Genomic DNA, 19557 nt, shown 5'->3' with positions numbered 1-19557 from the left:
TTCTGTTTTTTCTAGATATCCGTGGAATACAAGAATTTTTAGACAAAGTATCTCAACAGGGAATGGATGTAGCATTACAGAAAGTAGAAAACAACATCAATAAAATGATCACGGGGCTCTTTGCCACTATGAGAATAGAAGAACTGAACCGCTACCGGGATACGCTGAGACGGGCCATTCTCATAATGAACCCTTCCACAGCCAAATCATTCCTGACAGAGGTATGTATTTTAATGACAAGTTATCTTCTTGTTTGGCTGACCAAGACCACAGTGGTGTGGCAAAAAACTTAGTTTGACTTCATAATGGTAATTTAAAAAACCCCAGGTAAGCCCCCCCAAGTAAAAGTTTGAATAATCTCTATTCATAGATTAGCATGTAAGGGTGTTTATTCATGTTCCAAAATGTGCATGTACACTTAAAAAAGAACAAGTAAAACCACATCCCGCATGAGCAAAATATGGAAGGAAATATGCAGAAGAATTACCCCTCAAGCTTCTGTTTGAAGCTCAAAGGTATTGTATTTTCATTGTGACCCCCACTACTGAAATATTTACAGCTGAAACTTTTATTATTTGGATAAATATATATAATGTGTATTTGTGAATAAGATACCTTTATCTAATCAAAATTCTATTTCAACATGAAACGATGTTGATAATCTCTTTTGTGCCACTGAGTAGTAGTAGAGAAGTAGTGGAATATATGGAAGATTTGATTTTCATGAAGAATTTAGGATGATAGTCTAAAGTCATGGTTTCAAGTAATGTGGATCAGATTTTCAAAATATTCTTAGGGATTTAGAGAAAAAGACCTACATATTGCATTTGACTATAAGTTATACAATCTTTTTTCATGAATGGCATGGTTCTTTTTACATGGCACTGTGCTGTTTCACATGTGGTTTTGCATGCATGTATATTCTTCATCATCAACCAAAGCTTTAAAATCTCTGTTTTGTTTCATAGAAATACACTTTCTCTCTTCAATAATTTATCTTTGGATCTGTTTCTAACTTGTATTACTTTTCTTCTATACTTTGCTATTACCTTGGTCTTGAGAAATTCAACCTTAAAACCTACTTCTGCATAAAAAGTAGTGTATCCAGTCTCAAGAGAATGCCTTTTAGGAACATTAGCTAGAAGTTGGCTTTCTTGCTTTCTTTTTCAAAATTTTGTTTGCCCTTGGCTTGTTTTGGCTGGGTGTTTCACTGCCCTTGTTACACACTTGAAGCTTGCTAATTCTGAGTAATGAGGGTCTGCTGCTATGTCTAAATGTATGTAGTGCTTCATAAGGTTTAAACAAATTTTGGGCATATTTAGATTGTTCTGCAGTGTTTTCATCACCCACTTTTTGGTAAGAGGCATTATGAGATATTTCACATTGCAACTTGAAAGAAGTATGGTTGGGGGCTCAAACTACTGTAACTCAGCAAAACAAAACTGCATTGTTCTTACAGAGAAACATTCATTTAAAAAACAACATACATTTTATCATTTATTTTTACACACTTGGGCATAGTAACAAAATCATTGTCATCTTTTGAAGGTGTTGCCAAGTAAACAATTTACTTTAGAGTTCTTGCTTTGGCACTGGGCACACAAGACTCCAAAAATCAAAAGACCAGTAAAAAAATCAACTAAATCAAATCCTAAATCCCCCTCCCTCAAAAAAAAATCCTATACTAAACACAAAAAAAATCCTGAAAAACAAGAGGCTCACAAAGTTTCGTCTTTTCTGGAGTCTGTAAGTTTACCAGGGAAGGTCACTATCTTCTTCTGCAACTGTGGTTCAAAGAGAGACTCTCACATCAGCTCTATTTCCAGTTTTTTCCCAGGATTACAGCATTTATTTGGAGTATAATACGTGACTGGTAAATTCACAGCAAGAGCCTCTTAATAGGAAGAGTTTCTCAAATAGAAGTGTGATTACTGCCGTAGCTTATTTGTGTTAGTGACAGGAAATGAACTAACCAAGTGAGCTCCAACACAAAGTCTTTGCACAAGAAGTTTACAGCAGTTAATTTTCCAAAGCATATTAAAAATTGTTATTCTGAATCAACCAGCAGCTGTACTATAGGGGCAAAGATACTATAAAGCTCTATGGACATCCAATGGGCAAAGATATTCCTAAGCAATTTAATGATTGTGCTGATTCCAAAACCTGTGCCTTATGGCCTCTCAGTTTAGCTGCAAAATTCAGCGTAACCTGGTGGATTTAGCATGTAAACCTTATGATTATAATAAAAAACCACTGCATATGCAAAAAAAAAAAAAAAAACAACCAAAAACAAAAACCCTTGGGCTTTTTCTGCCCAGTAAAAGCTTTTGGCTGCCTTGCTGGATTCAGCTGTCTGCTTCTCTCCCCAAACCTCACATAATCCCTGCTGCTTGGTCCCTTCTTAGATGACTGCTCTGGCTGAACCCCGTCATTGTTTAGCTGAGAAGAGGGTTCATTCACTCTGCGACAGCTGTAGTAAGCGTGGTCTTGATTACTATGCAAGTAACAACTATTCCAGAGTAAATAGTCAGATACTGGCCTGTGTAAATAAGCAGTCTGTAAACTGGAGTTTGCTTGTGTAGAATTTATCTTTGTTCAGACTCTTTGAAATTCTGTGTTTGAAATATTTTTCTCTCTTTTTCATAGCGGTATTACTTTTCTATGTTAGGCGCTTCTTTCTCTCCACCTCTTCTATCTCTAGAGCTTGCAGAGATGAGATCTGTGCTTATACACTTAATAAAATGGAGATTAAAAAGTAAATACACTTCTCTGGCTGTGGAACTAAAAGTCTACCTTCTCTTTAAACACTATATAATAATTTGCCCTCCATACAGCACGGAAAGGCAGGAAGTTCTGGGAGCAAGTATCACAACATTTCTCTTTTCTGGCTAAAGGATTAATGTGGAATGAGAGGGAGGGGCCAGCTGAATTCCCAAATATCTTTTGTTGCTTTAAGCTGGAGATGGAGGAGCAGAGGGAAAAAAAAATTCTGAAAGACTGAAATTCACTGGGGTTATGGAGTGCAGAGGTATGGAGCTAACAGAGACTGGCACCTCTCCACAGATGAGTTTCTGGCAGCAGGAAAATACTTTATCAAGGATATATTTGTGACTTTTCCAGTTTGGTTTTTGTTTGTTTGTTTGTTTTGGGGTTTGGGGTTTTTTTGTGTTTTTGGTTTTTTTTTTTATTTTATTTTTTTTTTATTTCTGGTGCAATTCTCTACTCTCAAATAGCTGCCCAGGTCTCACACGTGAATCAAAATTTTCCCATTGAAACTATCGTGATCAGTAAATATCCTACTGTCTTGCACTAAATTTGCTATGCTATCTGATAGCACTGGTGATGGATATAAACTGTGTGTCAGTTTTTTGCTTTGTTTTGGGATGGGGACATTTTTTGCTCATGTTCTTCTGATTTGGAATGAGTATGTTGGATAGGAAAAGCCATATAAGGGAAAAATAAGATGTTCTTAAATTAGATGTCTTTGCTATCTTGGCATCACAAAAAAATCAAGGGCTTCAAAAGTCAAATGTGAGGAGCCTGGGTAGGAGCAGGATCAAGCCAGGAAAGTCAGGTGGCAACAGAGGTCCTGAGGATAACAAAGCAAATTTGAGAAGCAGGACTTTGGGAAGCAATACTTTAGGACACAAGCCAGATGTCCTTCACTGGGCCAAAATGCTGTCAGTACATCTCTGCTTTCAGGGCTTTTTTCTGTTTAGCTAAGGAAGCTACCTTATCACTTGAGTGCAGAAATGTGAATGTGTTCTGTGCCGTGACTCCAGGAGCTAATAACAGGACTACAAAGAAGGGACAATGCAGCTAATTCTTTCATTTACTTCTAGAGAAAAACTTCACACATTGAAAATCCAGTAAGCCATATGTGAAAGAGCCCTAGCATCAGCCAGGGATTTTGATGGAGTTTTGACAGGCAAGTTCTGGAAGGCCTTGGTGTAGGTGCTGAAGAAGCTGCTGCCTCCAGCCTCCCCTCAAAGGAGGGATTACCAGCCCAGCAACCTCAGCAGATGTGACCGTGTATCTTCGTGTCCCTTGCAAGGTCCTTTCTTGTACTTCTGTTGCAGAGGTTAGTGGCCTCTTACAAGGAGAGTTGAGAACATTTTTTGGCTGTGCCAGCAAGATTCAGCAGTTTATCTAGCAAAACTTTCAGAGCATTGGCAATGTGTATAAGCCAGCAAAGCTCTTTGAGGCTTGACAACCTCAAGCCATCAATGCAGTGAGCATTGACACTTCCCAGGCTGGAATCTTCAACTCACTCTACACTGCATGGTTTGTGTAAATGAAAATGTTTGCTATTTATTATTGCCAAGATTTCCCTCTGCAACACACTTGAAGTCACTGAACCCCATCATATCCAGACTTCAAGAATGCTGGAGTTATTGGAAATGTTTACTGTTAAACATCTATTAAAAGTTAAACTCATCTGCATGATAGAACTGGGTTATAATTAGTAAAAAAGTGTACTCAACAAAACTAGCTGCTACCAGATCTGGGAATGCAGCAAATAAGTCCTGTATGTTGGCCTGTGTGTACACTAACTTCTATAGGTACTGATTTATATTTTTTATATTTATTTTCAAAGAAAATTAAAATCATGTAGCTTTCAGCATTAGTATAATCTACTGCTCATGATTTTGAAAATAAATTTCCTTTTTTCTATCCCAGCCTAATGTGGGACAGTATTAAAATAAGATTACCTTGGATGAAAAGAAGCTGCACTGCTACTTTCATGAATAAAAGAACTCTACAAATGAAATGGTAAAATATACATGGAAAATAGAATTAAGCCTATAAATTAAGTACTGAGTTCTTGCCATGTTGTGGGCAAGTGGAAAAAAAAAGAAAAGAGTGTTTAAGGAGCAAATGTCATTTAAATTGCCTCATGTAATTGAACTTTTGACATGCTTTTACTCATCGTTACTGTGAATAGAATGAGAACTAACATTTATTCTGTGAAACAAGATTATTCCTGATAGCAAATGCCCTGATTTTTATTATATTTGATTGTTGTCTCTCTGTTGAAAATAACAGTTTATTTTAAATGTAATTATTTGAAAAAATACAGGGTGTTTTCATGTAGTGACATAGTTGTTGTTTTGCCAGATATTATATCTGATCATGAAGCAAATTATGAATTTTAGATCTACAGACAGGGATTTACTTTAGTGTTACACAGTGCTCTAAACAGGCTTATTTCTTTAATCAACTTATTTAGTGAGAACTAGGAAAATTTATTCAACTTTTCCAAAAGGTTGATTCAGCTTTTGTGTGTCCAAAGTTTATGGCAACTTAATATTTTCTTTTCTTTTCTATTTTTTTTTTTTCTTACTTTATGATGGTTTTCTCTCTCTCTTTTTTTTTTTTTTTTCCTAAGGAAGACTAGGACAAAAATTAGCTGTTTTCTTTTTCTATTCCTTTTTTTATTAATAAGGAAAGTGATTCTGTCTTTAGCCAAAAGCATGACATACAGGTATGAAGTGGAGTGAATGAAGCTGAAAACAGGAGTTAGGAATCTGATGCACCTGTGTGCTACTTCCACTGAAATCTGCAGTAAAAATTCAGATGTTTCCAGTGGGAGCAGATGGCAATTGATTTTTGTTCAGGTGTGGACAGAAGAGACACATAGAAGGGAGAGGTGGAAGACTCCAGACAAGTATCAAGTCCACATAATTCACATCATCTGCTGAGTTTGTGGGGACTCACAGGGATCATCAAGTCCAACTTCTGGTCCTGCATGGGACATACCAAGTCAGACCATGTGCCTGAGTACGTTGTCTAAATGATTCTTCATCTCTGTTGGGCTGGTGCTGTGATCACTTCCCTGGGGATCCCATTTCTGTGCCCAAACATCTTCTGGGTGAAGAACCTTTTCTTGATATCCAACATAAACCTCCCCTGATACAACTTCAGGCCATTCCCTTGGGTTTTACCACTGGTGACCACAGAGAAGAGATCGGTGCCTGCCCCTCCTCTTCCCCTCATGAGGAAGCTGTAGCTTCAGTGAGGTCTCCCCTCAGTCTCCTCCAGACTAAACAGGACAAGTCACCTCAGTCTCTCCCCCTACAGCTTATTCTCAAGGCCCTTCATGATCTTCATAGCCCTCCTTTGGATGCTTTCTAATAGCTTAACACATTCTTCTGTTTCTCCTTTGCCCAGCTGCTGATGCTGTGCCTGATGTCCCCCAGGACACAGGTGGCCCTCCTGGCTGCTAGGACACTGCTGACCCATGTTCAGCTTGCCATGGACCAGGACCCACCCCCAGGTCCCTTTCCATGGCACTGCCTTCCAGCCTCTCATTCCCCAGTCTGTCCATAGATCCAGGGCTGCCCCGTCCCAGGTGCAGAATCTGACACTTTGCCTTAGTGAAGTTCACATGGCTGGTGATTGCCCAGTCCTCTGATTTATCAAGGTCTCTCTGCAGGGCCTCCCTGCCTTCGAGGGAGCCAACAGCTCTTGCCAGGTTTGCATTGTCTGCAAACTTACTTAGTATCCCTTCCAGTGCTGCATCCAAGTCATTCATGAAAATGTTAAAGAGCCCATGGCCTAAGATGGAGCCCTGCCTGGTGACAGGTCACCAGTCTGATGTCACCCCATGCACCGTGACCCTTTGTGCCTGACCTGTGGGCCAGTTGTTCACCCAACACATTATGTGTTTATCCAGCTAAGTGCTGGACATTTTGTGCAGAAAGATACTGTGAGAAACAGTACTGAAAGCTTTACTGAAATTTAAAAATGTTGGTTTGCCTTGGTGTGTGTGCCAGAGTCTGCCAGTCCCAAGTATGTTCAGGAACGGGCATCGGATTTGGATTTAAGAAATCCAGAGCAGGATTTTCTTCTGCTGCTGTATGTGTGTCTGCATAACTGTGTACAGTGTATATGAGCTAAAAAATAACATTCCTTTGTGTACATACAAACATTTTCTGCAACAATAAAAGCGTATTCATCTGCCACCTAAAACCCACACAGTGTTTTGTGTTTTGAAGTTAACTCTAGTACCCAAGCAGTTTCTTCTTGTCAAAGTAAAACAGAGTTTGAATGAGCAAGGATTTGCGTAGTTCAACTTGGCAATTGAACTGATCCAGTGATGGAATGGAAAAATACCCAGGTTTCATGGGAAACCTGCTGGATTTCCAATTAGCCTGAGGAATGACTTGATGGTTTGTCACATGTATAAGTACATGAAAATTTTCAATGCCCTGCTGAATGTGGTAACTGGTTGGTATTTTCTTGTAAAATAATGAAAAGAGTAATAATCACATTTATTGATTTATGATGCATTAGATATGCAACACAATTTACTTCAGAGATTTTCAGTGTTGACTTTGTTGAAGTTTGTTCATGATCTCTAGGAATTTTTTAACAATCCTATTTACACAAAACACAAGTCTGAAGTCTCTAAAGGCAAGAGTTGTTCAGGCAGTTTTCTTATAGAAGGCAGTGACGAAAGTGAAGAATCGGCAGCAGACATGAACCTACAGCTATTTTTATCCCCCTTTTCTGTAATTCTATCATGAGTGTGTACGTTGATTGGATTTTATCTAGGACTGGTGGTCTTCAAAGGTCAAAATCAGATTTTTCAGTCAGTGATCATTTGCTCCTTTTTTATTTTCTTGTAAGCAAGATAAGTGCTCCCATCTTTTAGGTTATCTTTCTCACCTTAGTGTTTGAGCTTTTAGACCTGCACCCTCCTGGAGAGCATATTTGCCTTTTTTGAGTCCATTCTCTACACCATTGCTCACAGTCAAATCCTATTCAGTGTACTCCACTGTTATTTGTTGTTGTTAATTACAGTGTTTTAAAATGTATATTTTTCCCCCCTTATTTCTCCAGCATTAAGCACAGAATTCATAGTTGCAACTTGAAATACAGGCTTAAAGGGTTTTTTTATTTCATGGGATCTTAGAAATCTCTAGTAAAGGGATGTTCAGAAAATGTGTTCAGAATGTTGAAACACTTAAACAACCCTTTAAGTTGCCTCCCTGACTTTTTTTTAACCTGAAAAAAAAGGGTCTTGGAGGATTTTAGATTTTACATTTCAGTGAAAAATCTGGGGAAAATCTTGGTTTATGGTGTAGTCCAATTCCTTGCCTTTTTATGCTCTTGTATCCTTCAATATAGGGCATCCAGCTGATGCCTGAATGACTGGATGAGAAAATGACTGGATTTTTTACTATGAATAGAGTGACATTGGCTTAGCTTTTACATGCACTTGCTTACCATAAGGTGAAACTTTAAGGATAAAACATTTTAGTTACAAAACAATGAAAAAGAAAAGTTTCAGTGGTAAAATAAGTCAGCTTCAAATGGATTTGTATCTTTTGCATCATTACTGAAACTGAAACCTGATGCAATCCTTTCTGTTTGTGTGTTTTCAGGCATAGTAAAATTGAGTTTTGCAATGTAGCTTTGGTGTTCTTGGGACAGAATGTAGTGCTTGCTGTAGCAAAAGTCATTTATTTTGGTATCTAAAATGAAGCAAAACCAGTTTGGGAAATCTATCCCCACACATAGGGTCTACACTTAGAACAGGAGCTGGGGGCAGTCTGCAGGTCCTTTGCACTGATATGAAGTATAGAACTAAGGCTGTGCGTTTGTGTTACTGAAAGGTAAAGGCTCAGTATCAGTAGCCTGGAGCTCAGCTGGCACATTTGTGTTGGCTGTGAAGGTTGTTTTATTTTATTAAGGTTGCTGATAACAGCAGCTGAGAAGAAGCAGCAGCAGATGTATTTATTCTCCAATAAGCCATCGCCTGACATGTGAAAAGTCAGGCCTGACTGATGCTACAAGTCTGGTGATGCCAGTATACCTTGTGAATTGTACCATGGTTCTCTGGGCTTTTACACCCTCGGTGTGGTGCTGGTGGCATAAGGAGACACTGAAGTGTGTGTGCAAGGCCAATATGTACCAGAGGACTTGTGTGATTTACAGCATAAGAAAGTCACACATTGTGTCTGCATTTTAATTCTTTCAGTATTTTCTTCATTCTGGCTGTATGGTGTTTAGTGCTGTGGCCTGTATTACAGATGGTAATTCACATGGTGCTGGTTTCCATCCTGTGTCACACTGTAGCACAACTGTGAGATACGTACCAGATCTACCTCTCTAGTGACAACAACAAAAGTTATAGTGTATTCTTTTTTCTATAAAAACAAAACTTATTTTGTTGATTAAACATACCCACATTTGTTATAGAGGTGTATGCAGGACAATATAATTGATCTGTGTCTTGTTGTCAGTACAAATATTTATGCTCTCAGAATTTCAGTTGTTATATAATAAATTTTTTTGTCTTGGAATACAATAAGAAATAAACCCCACACTGTATGTAAGCTCTGACCAGTATTTTGTATTGAAAGCAGCAGTTAAACTGCTAGTGTGTTTGAGAGAAGGGGAGCTTTAGTGATTAAGTACTGAGTAGGAGATGTATTATGTATTTTATGAGAATCTCATAATATTTGCTGTTGTGCAAACAACTGTTTGGTTATGCTTTCCTATAATTGCGTTCTGTTTCTCTACTTGGCTTTCAAAGACTCAATAATTGACGTCCTCTTCTTTGGGATCTTGCTGGGTATGCTGTTTCTGGAGTAAAACAAATAACTGAGGGGCTGACCTCCCATGATCTTCAAAGATGTAATAATTATTTTCTTCAATTTGTGTTGGCTATTCTTTGTTCTGCTTTCTTAAATTGCTATCATACTTAATTATATTCTCCTATTTTCATACCAGCAATTTTAATTGGATGTGATAGTTTTGGTTACTGCTTATCCTTCCTCCCTGCTTTTATGGGCTCACAATAAACATCTCTGTTGTGTTCCTCTTGAGAGGCAAATGTCTTCCCAAGGAGAGTAAATTGCTTCAACCAGCCAAACAGAGTAAATAATTTTTTTAAAAAAAGCAAGCAAAGCTATTACATGCACATTGGTAGAGACAGACAGTGTATTAAAGTGTGTATTTTCTACATAACTGAGGGTGGCTGGTTCTTGTGTTATAAAAATCTCACTCTGAACATCTGCAAAACTAATATGCAGTTGATTGCCATGGGATGAGTGTCTCTTTGAAATAAAATGACAGCTAGAGAGGATTAGCTTATAGTGGAGATAAGATCTGACAAAATTATTTCTAATCCAATCTTTTCTCCAAAGTGATGTTGTCTGATTGGCAGAACTGTTCTGCCTCCTTCCTTCTCACCAGAAGATAGAGGTATAGTCATTGCATTAGCTTACCTTGTTTTCCAGAAAATATGACTGATTTCCTAGATACCATGAAAATTCAGTGTTGAACATTTCTAACCCCAAAACACATTAAATTTCCTCACAATCAATTATTATATAATTCTTTTTGTCCTTCAGTTAAACTGAAATGAAAACTAATGGTCATTATTTCTTCTTATAATGTTCCTTGTGACACTGAAGAAGCTCTCATTAGGTAGTCTGAAGTAAAGGTTGTACCCTATCACTCCTGTCACAGAGTTTACTGGGAGTTTTGTGAAATTTTGTTGAGCAAGGTCTCCCATGTTTTTCTTTTTTCAGATTGTGTGTGGTAGTTTTATTATGACTCTAATGCTTTTGCCACGTATGCTTGTAATCCTTGTGTCAAATTATTTCCTTTAACTGGTCAACCAGATTGGATAATTAGCTGTAAACAGATTAACAGGACATTAATAAAAATGCTTAGTGTGCCATTAGAAACAATGGCTACAAAGATGGGTACCTGACTCAGGTTGCTTTTGTAGACACTTCATGATCAGCAGTAATATTTTTGAAGACTGTTTTAAGTTAATTTATTCTATTTTGGAAGCACTTAGCTAACTGTAATTGATTTTATGGTTTCTACAGCTTCAACAGGAGTTGGGGACTGTTGGCAAGGGCTAATTTTAGATTTACACATTATAAGTTTCTCACCTCCCAACATGATTTTTCCCTAGTTAGTACTTCTGGTATTTAGCTTATTTATAAATAATTTTTAAAGATGCAGGAGTTTTTGTACCAGATGTTCTTATTTTAAATGGAATATTAAATAGTGCTGTGATTCATCTCAGAATTTCCATAAATGAAAGTAACAGCTGTTTCTGCTAAATTGTGAGAATAGGTGTAAAAAAGTATCATTTTGAGCTTGTAAAAACATGCTTTCTACTTGTTTCCTGGGTCATCCACAACAAGGGTCCTCTCTTTAAATAAGAGCTTCCTTGGGGGCTTCACTTATTTTGTCTCTTCTTACAAGTGACTAGACAGTCATTCTGAGAAGGACTTGGGGATACGAGAGGATGAGAGGCTGGACATGATCCAGCCATGCACATTCACAGGCCAGGATGGGCCACACATCCACCTGTGGATGCTCCATCCTTGGAAGTGTTCAAAGCCAGGCTGGATGGGGCAGCCTGAGTCTAGTGAAAGGTATCTGTGCCTGTGGTAGGGGAGTTGGAAGGTTTAAGGTCTCTTCCAACCCAAACCTTTCTGTGAACTGCTGAGGAAGGGAATCGACATTTGTTTTTAGGTAGATAAATATTTTGATCTTACAGAAGTTCCTATATTTCAGAGCAAATGACAAATTACAGAATGGATATGGTTGGAAGGAACCACTAGAGGTTATCTAGGCCAGCCTCCCTGGTCAGAGTCCATTAGACACATTATTCAGGATAGTGTCCAGATGGCTTTTGACTATCTGCAGAGAGGGAGACTCCACAACCTCTCCAGGCAACCTATTTCAGGATTCAGCCCCTCACAGTAAAAAAATTCTTTGTCATGTTCAACAAGGAGCAGTGGGAGTTTATGCTGTCAGCACAAATTAATTTAAGAAATAGTTGTAACACATGAATGCTAGAGGAGGAAAAGGAAATTAGCAAGATCATAATATTGACCTGCTGTGTTAAAAGATGAAAGTAATCTGTTTTGTTTGGTTTCTTGTTCTTTATCTGGCTTCTGAGTCAGTATTTCTTAGAAGTAAGATGGACGCAAATTCAAAAGAGATTAAATGAGGAGACAGATTTTTGTCAACCTGCTTTAGGAATTCAGTAAATGAACTTGCCTCAGAGTGCTTTGCAGGAAACATTCATTTAGTTATAAAGGCACCAAGAGCAAAGGCTCCTTTTAATCCATCCTCAGGTAATTGGAAACAGGCCAAAAGAAAGCCATGAGGCAGGGCCTTAGCTTCGGGAAGTAGACTGATTCTCATCTTGGGATTGGACATTTCTTAATGGGACTGATAGTGGAAAAATTTCCATTGGTTATTGCATATGTTATTCACTGTTTTTGTGTTGGACAAGAAGTGAGGTGTACTAGGAGGAAAACAAAGGAAAGAATAGGGGACGTCGATGTTTCAAGTTTTCTCCAGATTCAATTAAGCAATGATGAAAGCACCTTCCCACAAACTCTAATTTAAACAGAGACCAGAAAAAATAACATGCTTGGCATTTTTAGGTGCTCTGAGAAATGAAAGCTTTTCATGTGCAATATCCTTAAAACTTTTTAATTTCCTGGAGATATGTGTTGCATTGAAATTTTCCTCTCTCAGGAGACAGGTGCTGTTGGGTCTAAAGAATACCTGTTTCATATCCCCCTGTTAATTCTTTGTTTCACCCTCACAGTAGTGATGTAAATGTGTATCTGATTTATGATTCTTTTGGGTTTTTTTTAAATATTTTGCCTTAATTGTAGCGGGGGGGGGGGGGGGGGAGGGGAATTAATAGTTATGTAATAAAACTATAGTTTATTTATATATTATGTCACATATATTTAGCTAACATGTGTCTAAGCCAAAAAATCATACTTGTAGAACAGAAATCAGGCTAGTAGTATGCTGCTGTAGACTCTGTATTTAAAGAACAAAGCCTATGGTTTCTATTCTTTAAATTACTTAAAAGGTAGTACACCTTCATTGACTTTACGGTATCAGATCCTGACTGAAGCCAGCGAAGAGGTTTTCTCCATCAAAATTTTTCAATTTTCTTATGGCCTGTGCTTCTGAGATAGGCAGGCAGATTACCTGAGGGCCTCGTCTCCAAAACATATTTCATAGAATTTCAAAGCTCTTGCACTTCATTCCAGGTTGGAATAAAACCAGATTTTCAAACATCTACATCCTCTGCAGAGTTATGTGACCTTTCTTTTCATTCTGCTTTTCTCCTGATTCTCTTTCTAATTTAGTTCCAAGCCAAGTTATTTGCATTTCAGCCTGTTGTACTGTGGTCATGAGTCCTCCAGTACAGACAGAACATCACTGGCTTTGCTGTGAAGGCATTTAGGTATCCATACTGCCAACTGCTAAGGTTGAACTGAAAGTACTTTTTCATTGTCCATTTAATCAATCTTCATTTTACTCTTGTTTGGTAAGTGGCTTCCAGCCTGCCATTACTGAGGATCCTAATGAGGCTTGCAACAGTGAATGCAAGCAGACTGTTAAAGCAGCGTTCAAAGAGGACACAGAGAGTCGAGCGCTGGCCTCAAGCTGGCTGACAGACTGATGCAGGCTGAAGTGCACACTGAACAAGGGAGGAGGCAGAACAGGGTGAGAGAACTCATAATGTACTGCCACTTCCCCGTCACAACTGTCTGATCACACCTGAAACATGTGAAAAGACAAAACCCCTCAGACTGTGTTCCCTAGCTGTGCCATTGCTTATGGAGATGGAGATTTGAGGCTTGGTAGTTATTTTCAGAAAACAATATAGAGAAAATATTAATTTAAGTGATTGAATTTGTTTTAAAATTAGAATTTAATCCCATATTGTGCTGCCTGTTCACTATCCTGGTTATACCAAGAAGCTATATCAAGAGGCTTTACAGCATATTGTCTGTCAGTGCAGTGAGTTTCCCTGAGGTGTAACTGTTGCTGTTTGCTCAAGGATTATTTTGTTGTGTTTGTACAATACTAAAAAAGGTGCACATTCTCCAGGTTTTTGATACTTCTAATGTATGTTATAAAAAGTAGGGAAAAGAGTTTTGTCTCAAGGGCATAGTGCATTCACTTGGGGTAAGAGGAATAGAGACCTAGAATTCCCCTGGGATAAAGCACTGGAGCTGCTTTCAGTTCTGACAAATACTTTGTTTGGATTGTGAAATAAACTCAACAGGATTAAATTTGTCGGGTTGAAAAAATACCAATATGTAGTGTAGGGTAAGAAATACAATTTTTAGCCTAGTACAAATGTGCATCCCCTCACAAGAATTACAAGTAATATAACTTGATGAGAAATGCTGCTTTTCTGATTGAGCTACCCTGATGCAGAAAGAATTGAGAAAGTGGAAAGAGTCAATGAATACCAAGGAAAATTAATGATTGTTGAGGATCAAATAAAGTGAAAATATTCAAAATAAATGTATTTCCACAGTTTGCTTGCATTCACAACACTTGATATAGTCTATACTTCAATACAACTCATAGAATTTCCACTTAAATTCATTTTTTTCTTTTGTCTGCTCTTTTCTATATATTTGCCTCTTTTTTTTTTCGGCAAGGTAAGTGTGGTATACTGATTTTTTCTTTTACCACAATATTTTATGAAATTCCTTCCATATTTACCTAGGTAAATCTTCCATTTATCAAGGTTGTTGAGATGCCCTGCACATTAATTTTTACTTAAAATTTCATCTTTCTTGCCTTGCAGTCTTTGTAAGATTGCCATGAGAACATATATACGCTATAGTTAGGTCTTATTCCTTTTAAAGAAGCTTTTTGTTAATTCCTTAGGACTACAGAGTTTGTAAAGCTCCAGGCAGTTTATTTGTCTTCATCTCTTAACAGTGGCATCATTTGCAGACTCTCAGTCTTAAGTGATTACTGCAGGATTCCCTGATGTTTTGGATAGATCCCTTTCTGCACATTGCTACCTTCTCTCCACATGCTGTTGGCACTCCTATGGACCCCAGCCAGCAGCTCTCTCTTTGTGGGGGCCATCACCTACTGTCAGAGAGAAAATCTGCATGCACCTCCCACTTTCTTGGTATCCGACAAAACCATTTTTCATGAGGACATAGTAGTTTTCATGGGGTGGCTGAGTCAGATTCTCATAATTTATATGATGATCTGATCACACAAAGTCACATTTGTAGTCTGGGAGTCTTTAATCTTGCCAGGAGTTAATGCTTTGATGACTTAATATGTCCTTCTTCCTTTAGTTTAGTTTAGTTTATTTTTTTATTATTTTGTATCCAGTTCAGTCAATCTGACTGCAAGTCAAAGGGCTTAGGATTTGAAGATGATGACCTCTTTGGCTTCTGTGCATATTTCTTGGTCACTTGAGGCAGTCACACCTACTGCACTCAGTAATACTGAACTGGAACTTTTAGCTTCTGGTTACTTGAAATTTTTTGGGTTTCTTTGTTCTACCTCTAAAATCTGATGCTTCTTTTCAGATAGCCTCAGTCAAGACATAGAACACTATAACCTTTTTACAGCTCATAGTTTATTTCCATTGTAATCTACTTCTCCTTTTCCATGCTGATTTAAGCTCATTCTGCAGTTTGCTTAGTCCAGCACCTCTTCTTGCTTGAGTTTCACTTCTTGTTCTGATAGGTTTTGCAATTTGGATTTAACATTATGTGATATACAAAAATACCAGATTTTCAGAAAATGCAGCACTTAGTGTTGATAGTTTACTCTGATGCAGAAGACACATGATGAATTTAAGACAAATAAAGCATGGGATGTTTTCCCTAAGAGCATTTTTCACTCCAAAGAATATTTGTGCAAATCAACAGCATTTTTCTACTTTTTCCCAATTAGTGTGGGTTTTTTGTTTGTTTTGTTTGTTTTTTGGTTTTTTTCCCACAAAAATGATTCACTGTTTCTTTTTGAATGACTTTTAACTGATTTTCCTAGTGGTGTTTATTTTTTCAAGGAGCTTTGATCCATGTTAGCTGTAGGTTAGATTTGTTTGACACAACCCATTGCTGTTAATATCTTTTGTTCATTGTGTAGCATTTGATTCTTCTTTCATATTTGTGCATATTCTGTACAAAGATGTTTCATTTTGTCTATATTGGTGATATATATTATGTCACATCATCTCTTTCCCACAGGATAATTTATGTTGGAAAAGAAAGTTCTTTTCTTTTTAATACTTTGATGGCAGTAGTCACCAGTCAACAAAATTTATCAACACCAGTAAATTCTTGTCTCTGAGAGGTTGCTATGGTAAGTTTATCAATTGAATAGTTCTTACCCAAGCTTTCATCCTATGGATGACTCTCACAGCAGGGATGCTGGTGATTTGAAGTTGGGCATAATTATTTCCTGCTGTCTTCTCTAAGTTGGTAATGTCTGGAAAATTATGTTTGGGAACATAAATTTAGAAACTCTCTATACTAATGACTACTGATTGTTCTTTCTGGATTTTCGTGCAATTTAAATGTGCTCCCTTATTTTTAGGCATCTGTTCAACATCTTATCATGTACACTTAAGCAAGTTTTAACCTTTATTTGTTTAATTATTCTGGCCAAGCTGATACAGTCTCATCCGTCCATTACTGCTCAATTTCCCCTTTTCTCAGGCTTTTCATATCTGTCCAGCTATTCAAAATAGCTGATTCTGTTTAGGAAGTAACTTTTAGGTGCAGACTTTTTCAATAAAAGGTGCACAGCTACAATGTGTTACAATTGCAAAATCTCTCTTTCTGCTCTTGGTAAATACGTCACCCAGTTTGAAGCTATTCAAAATACTGATGAAGATTGTTTTCTAGCTTGTTGCTCTCCCTGTTCTTGAGTCTGCCTTCTTAGTGGTGTAGAATACAAGCTTTTATTTCTTCAGAGCCCTTTTTGAATTATAGAATGTTGGTTTTTTGAATTTTAAATGGTGTTCAGATATCAGCTCTTGTTTGCTTTGCCCATCTATTATTGTTCACTGCTTTCTTCTAAGTGATCTCGCTTCTTCAATGATTTTCTCTTGCACGTGGAAAGAGCACATTACTAATTCACACTAAATCAATTCATTATCCTGTTTCTGACCTTTCCTCCATACTTTTTTGTCACCTCTTCTATGATTAACTTGACAATGTACAGGCAGCTGTTATGCTGAGACAACTGCCTACTGTGGTGACTAATATTCCGTTTCATCTTTGTTCCTCTTTCTCTTGCCTACCTGTAGCTCAGTCTACCTGCTTAACTGATTTGTTTTGTTTTTAGATACCAACTTTCAAAAGACAGGATCTCTCTCTTCTTTTATCGATGTGCCCAGTGGGTTTTGACCCACAGGACTTCCTTATGGAATGTGCAATGCTCTTAAGGATTTATTTGTGCTGAGGTCCCACACTCTCATAATTTTCTGTCTGATGTGGTTTCCTCCTTCCCTGTTGTAGCACTTCTATGTCAACTCTTTCACTTGTTCAACTTTTTGCTTATTGTGAAATGTTTACTTTACTGATACGATCCTAGGATTCTAACCCCACTTTTCTTGTAAGATCACTACACTGTTTCTTTCCATTGACAGTCTTCCAATAAATGTAATGCCTTTTTTACTGCATCTGTATAGCCCTTAAAAACATGAAGTATGAAGTGTGTTTCTTGAAGTCATAAAGCCATGATATAATATTATTTGGCTTTAATATTAATTGGTCAGTACAACAAGTTGTTAAAATGGATGTAAAAGTCAGAAACTAAATTATTACTGAAACTCTTATAAATAAAGTTGATAATCAAAAAACATACTTGGTCACATAAAATATGACAAATATTATTGCAGTTAAAATGCAAGGGAATTTCAATGTAGCTATCAGATAAAATTATTTTGCTATTGTGAAGGAAGGATGAGGTATCAGTTCCCATAGTTAATTCATTCAGAGATTTTGTAACATAAATTACAAAGTCTGGATGAGCTGAGTAGCGCTGAATGCATAAGTAAGTGCAGCTGTGTTGACTGCATCACAACTTGTATGCTTTGTAACGTACTAAGGTTTTGCTTCATTCACTCTTATTTCACTGATATCTGACCTGCTCATATCTTCTTGTCTTCTAAGAGCATACACTGTCAACTTTGTTCCCTCTGGATCTCAAATTCAGAAATAATAATAGTAATTGTGAACTAGTCCTCAGAAGGACTAGTTCACAAACACTTCAAATAGCATTTGTGGACTCATCCTTCTGCATGCTCACTTGTATTAGATACTGTAAAAGCACAGGAGGGATAAAACACCTCTGCTCTAAGACTTAGTTCAATATTCATTCAAAATCAAGGTTTGCCTTATTTGTATTCATTAGAATACCATATCTGGATTTAAACTTATTCAATGTGTGCGTGTCCTAATTTAATTTCTTCTGCTGTTTTACAGCCATAGTTACTCAGGTGAAAAATTGTTGTGTAGATTTTCTTTCTATACATGGTGATTACAGAAATAAAAAAAAAAATGTCCATTAACACTTGTTGGAATTAAATCCTCGGTCTTCATAAACACAGATATCGTAAAGAGTTTCTTAAGACATCGCATAAAAGTAACAACATCCAATTTTCTGCAGTTTGAGCAAATTGGCTTTTTTCTGTTGTTAGTCTCCTGTAGATAGTTGCATACATTTTGATTTATCTAGTGCAACATTACCTCCACAGTTGGTCTTCTGTGTAATACATTCTCTGGAAAGGGAAATTAGCCTTTTGTACTCTCCCTTTTAACATTCTCCAAAAATGAGTGTGTCCTTCAATATTTGTATATTCCTCTAAAGAGAAAGCAGCATTTTTCTGTCTCTAAGGTAGTGGTTTCTTTCCTCTTTGATCCCAGATGAATTATATTTGACATTTCTAGTTTTGGTAATGATGAAACCACATACCTTTCGTTTTTAAAGATCAAATTATCCATGGCAATTAGTTCCTTGTAGAATGTCAAGAACACTGTTTTTGTGACAAATGGATAAATATTTTCCCTTGGTTAACCAAGAACAAATGTTTCTGGTAGTGTGGAATGCTAGGGCATCATTTAATTACAGTCTTTAAATCAAACATATATTTATTTCATCTTTGTTAAACCTGCTTCATAGCAAGAAGGCAGGAAAACATTTCAGAACTAGTAAGATGTTAAAGGACCTTAGGTGCCACTTGAAATGTGACAGGCATTTCTCCTTGTAAACTTCAGCAATGTAGACTGAGCATCTCAAATACCAAAATCACACTGAGGGAAATCAGAGGTGGGCATCAGTATCACAAACCACTGGACATGATGTGCCAAAGCAGAGGATCATTTTCTCTCACATTGCAGTTTCCATTAGTACAGAAAATGTTTTCCATTTTCATAAATAAATCATTTTCTTATATGCACACATAATCCCCAAACATCTTAACAGTAATTATGGAATTATTTTCAAGGAATGTGCCTTTGTTTTCAGTAGCAATTAAGTGCTTTCAAGCTATATAATTCTTGATAATGCTAAAGCAGTTTCTTTTTTTAAGTAGGACAGTACATTCTGAAATTAATGTATCAATTAAAAATTTTAGTGATACCAAGCCATATATAACGAAAAAGAGAGAGAATAATGTAAGCCTGTGAAGTTCAGGTAGCATGCATGGCTTCAAAATAGGTTTGCTCTTTACCAAAAAAAATATTTCTCTCAAGGACACAGCAGTGA

The 19557-nt window shown here is 37.2% G+C and overlaps 1 protein-coding gene across 6 annotated transcripts in view; it reads left to right on the top strand.

Annotated features, from left to right (window-relative positions):
• Nucleotides 1-19557, top strand: part of GRID2 (glutamate ionotropic receptor delta type subunit 2) — a 679709-nt gene that overhangs the window by 409390 nt on the left and 250762 nt on the right. For all 6 annotated transcript variants that reach the window (XR_004148251.3, XM_021550296.4, XM_021550297.4 and 3 more), the window contains one exon: nt 16-221. Coding sequence is in view for 5 of the 6 variants with exons in the window: in XM_021550296.4 (XP_021405971.3) it covers nt 16-221 (206 nt within the window). In the remaining variant the exon portion in view is untranslated. The remainder of the gene's footprint in view (nt 1-15; nt 222-19557) is intronic.

The sequence above is a fragment of the Lonchura striata genome, chromosome 4, assembly GCF_050655825.1.
Source record: "Lonchura striata isolate lonStrDom1 chromosome 4, ASM5065582v1, whole genome shotgun sequence".
Taxonomy (NCBI): domain Eukaryota; kingdom Metazoa; phylum Chordata; class Aves; order Passeriformes; family Estrildidae; genus Lonchura; species Lonchura striata.
Note: the sequence above shows the minus strand (reverse complement) of the source record. Positions and strands in the feature narration are given on the sequence as shown.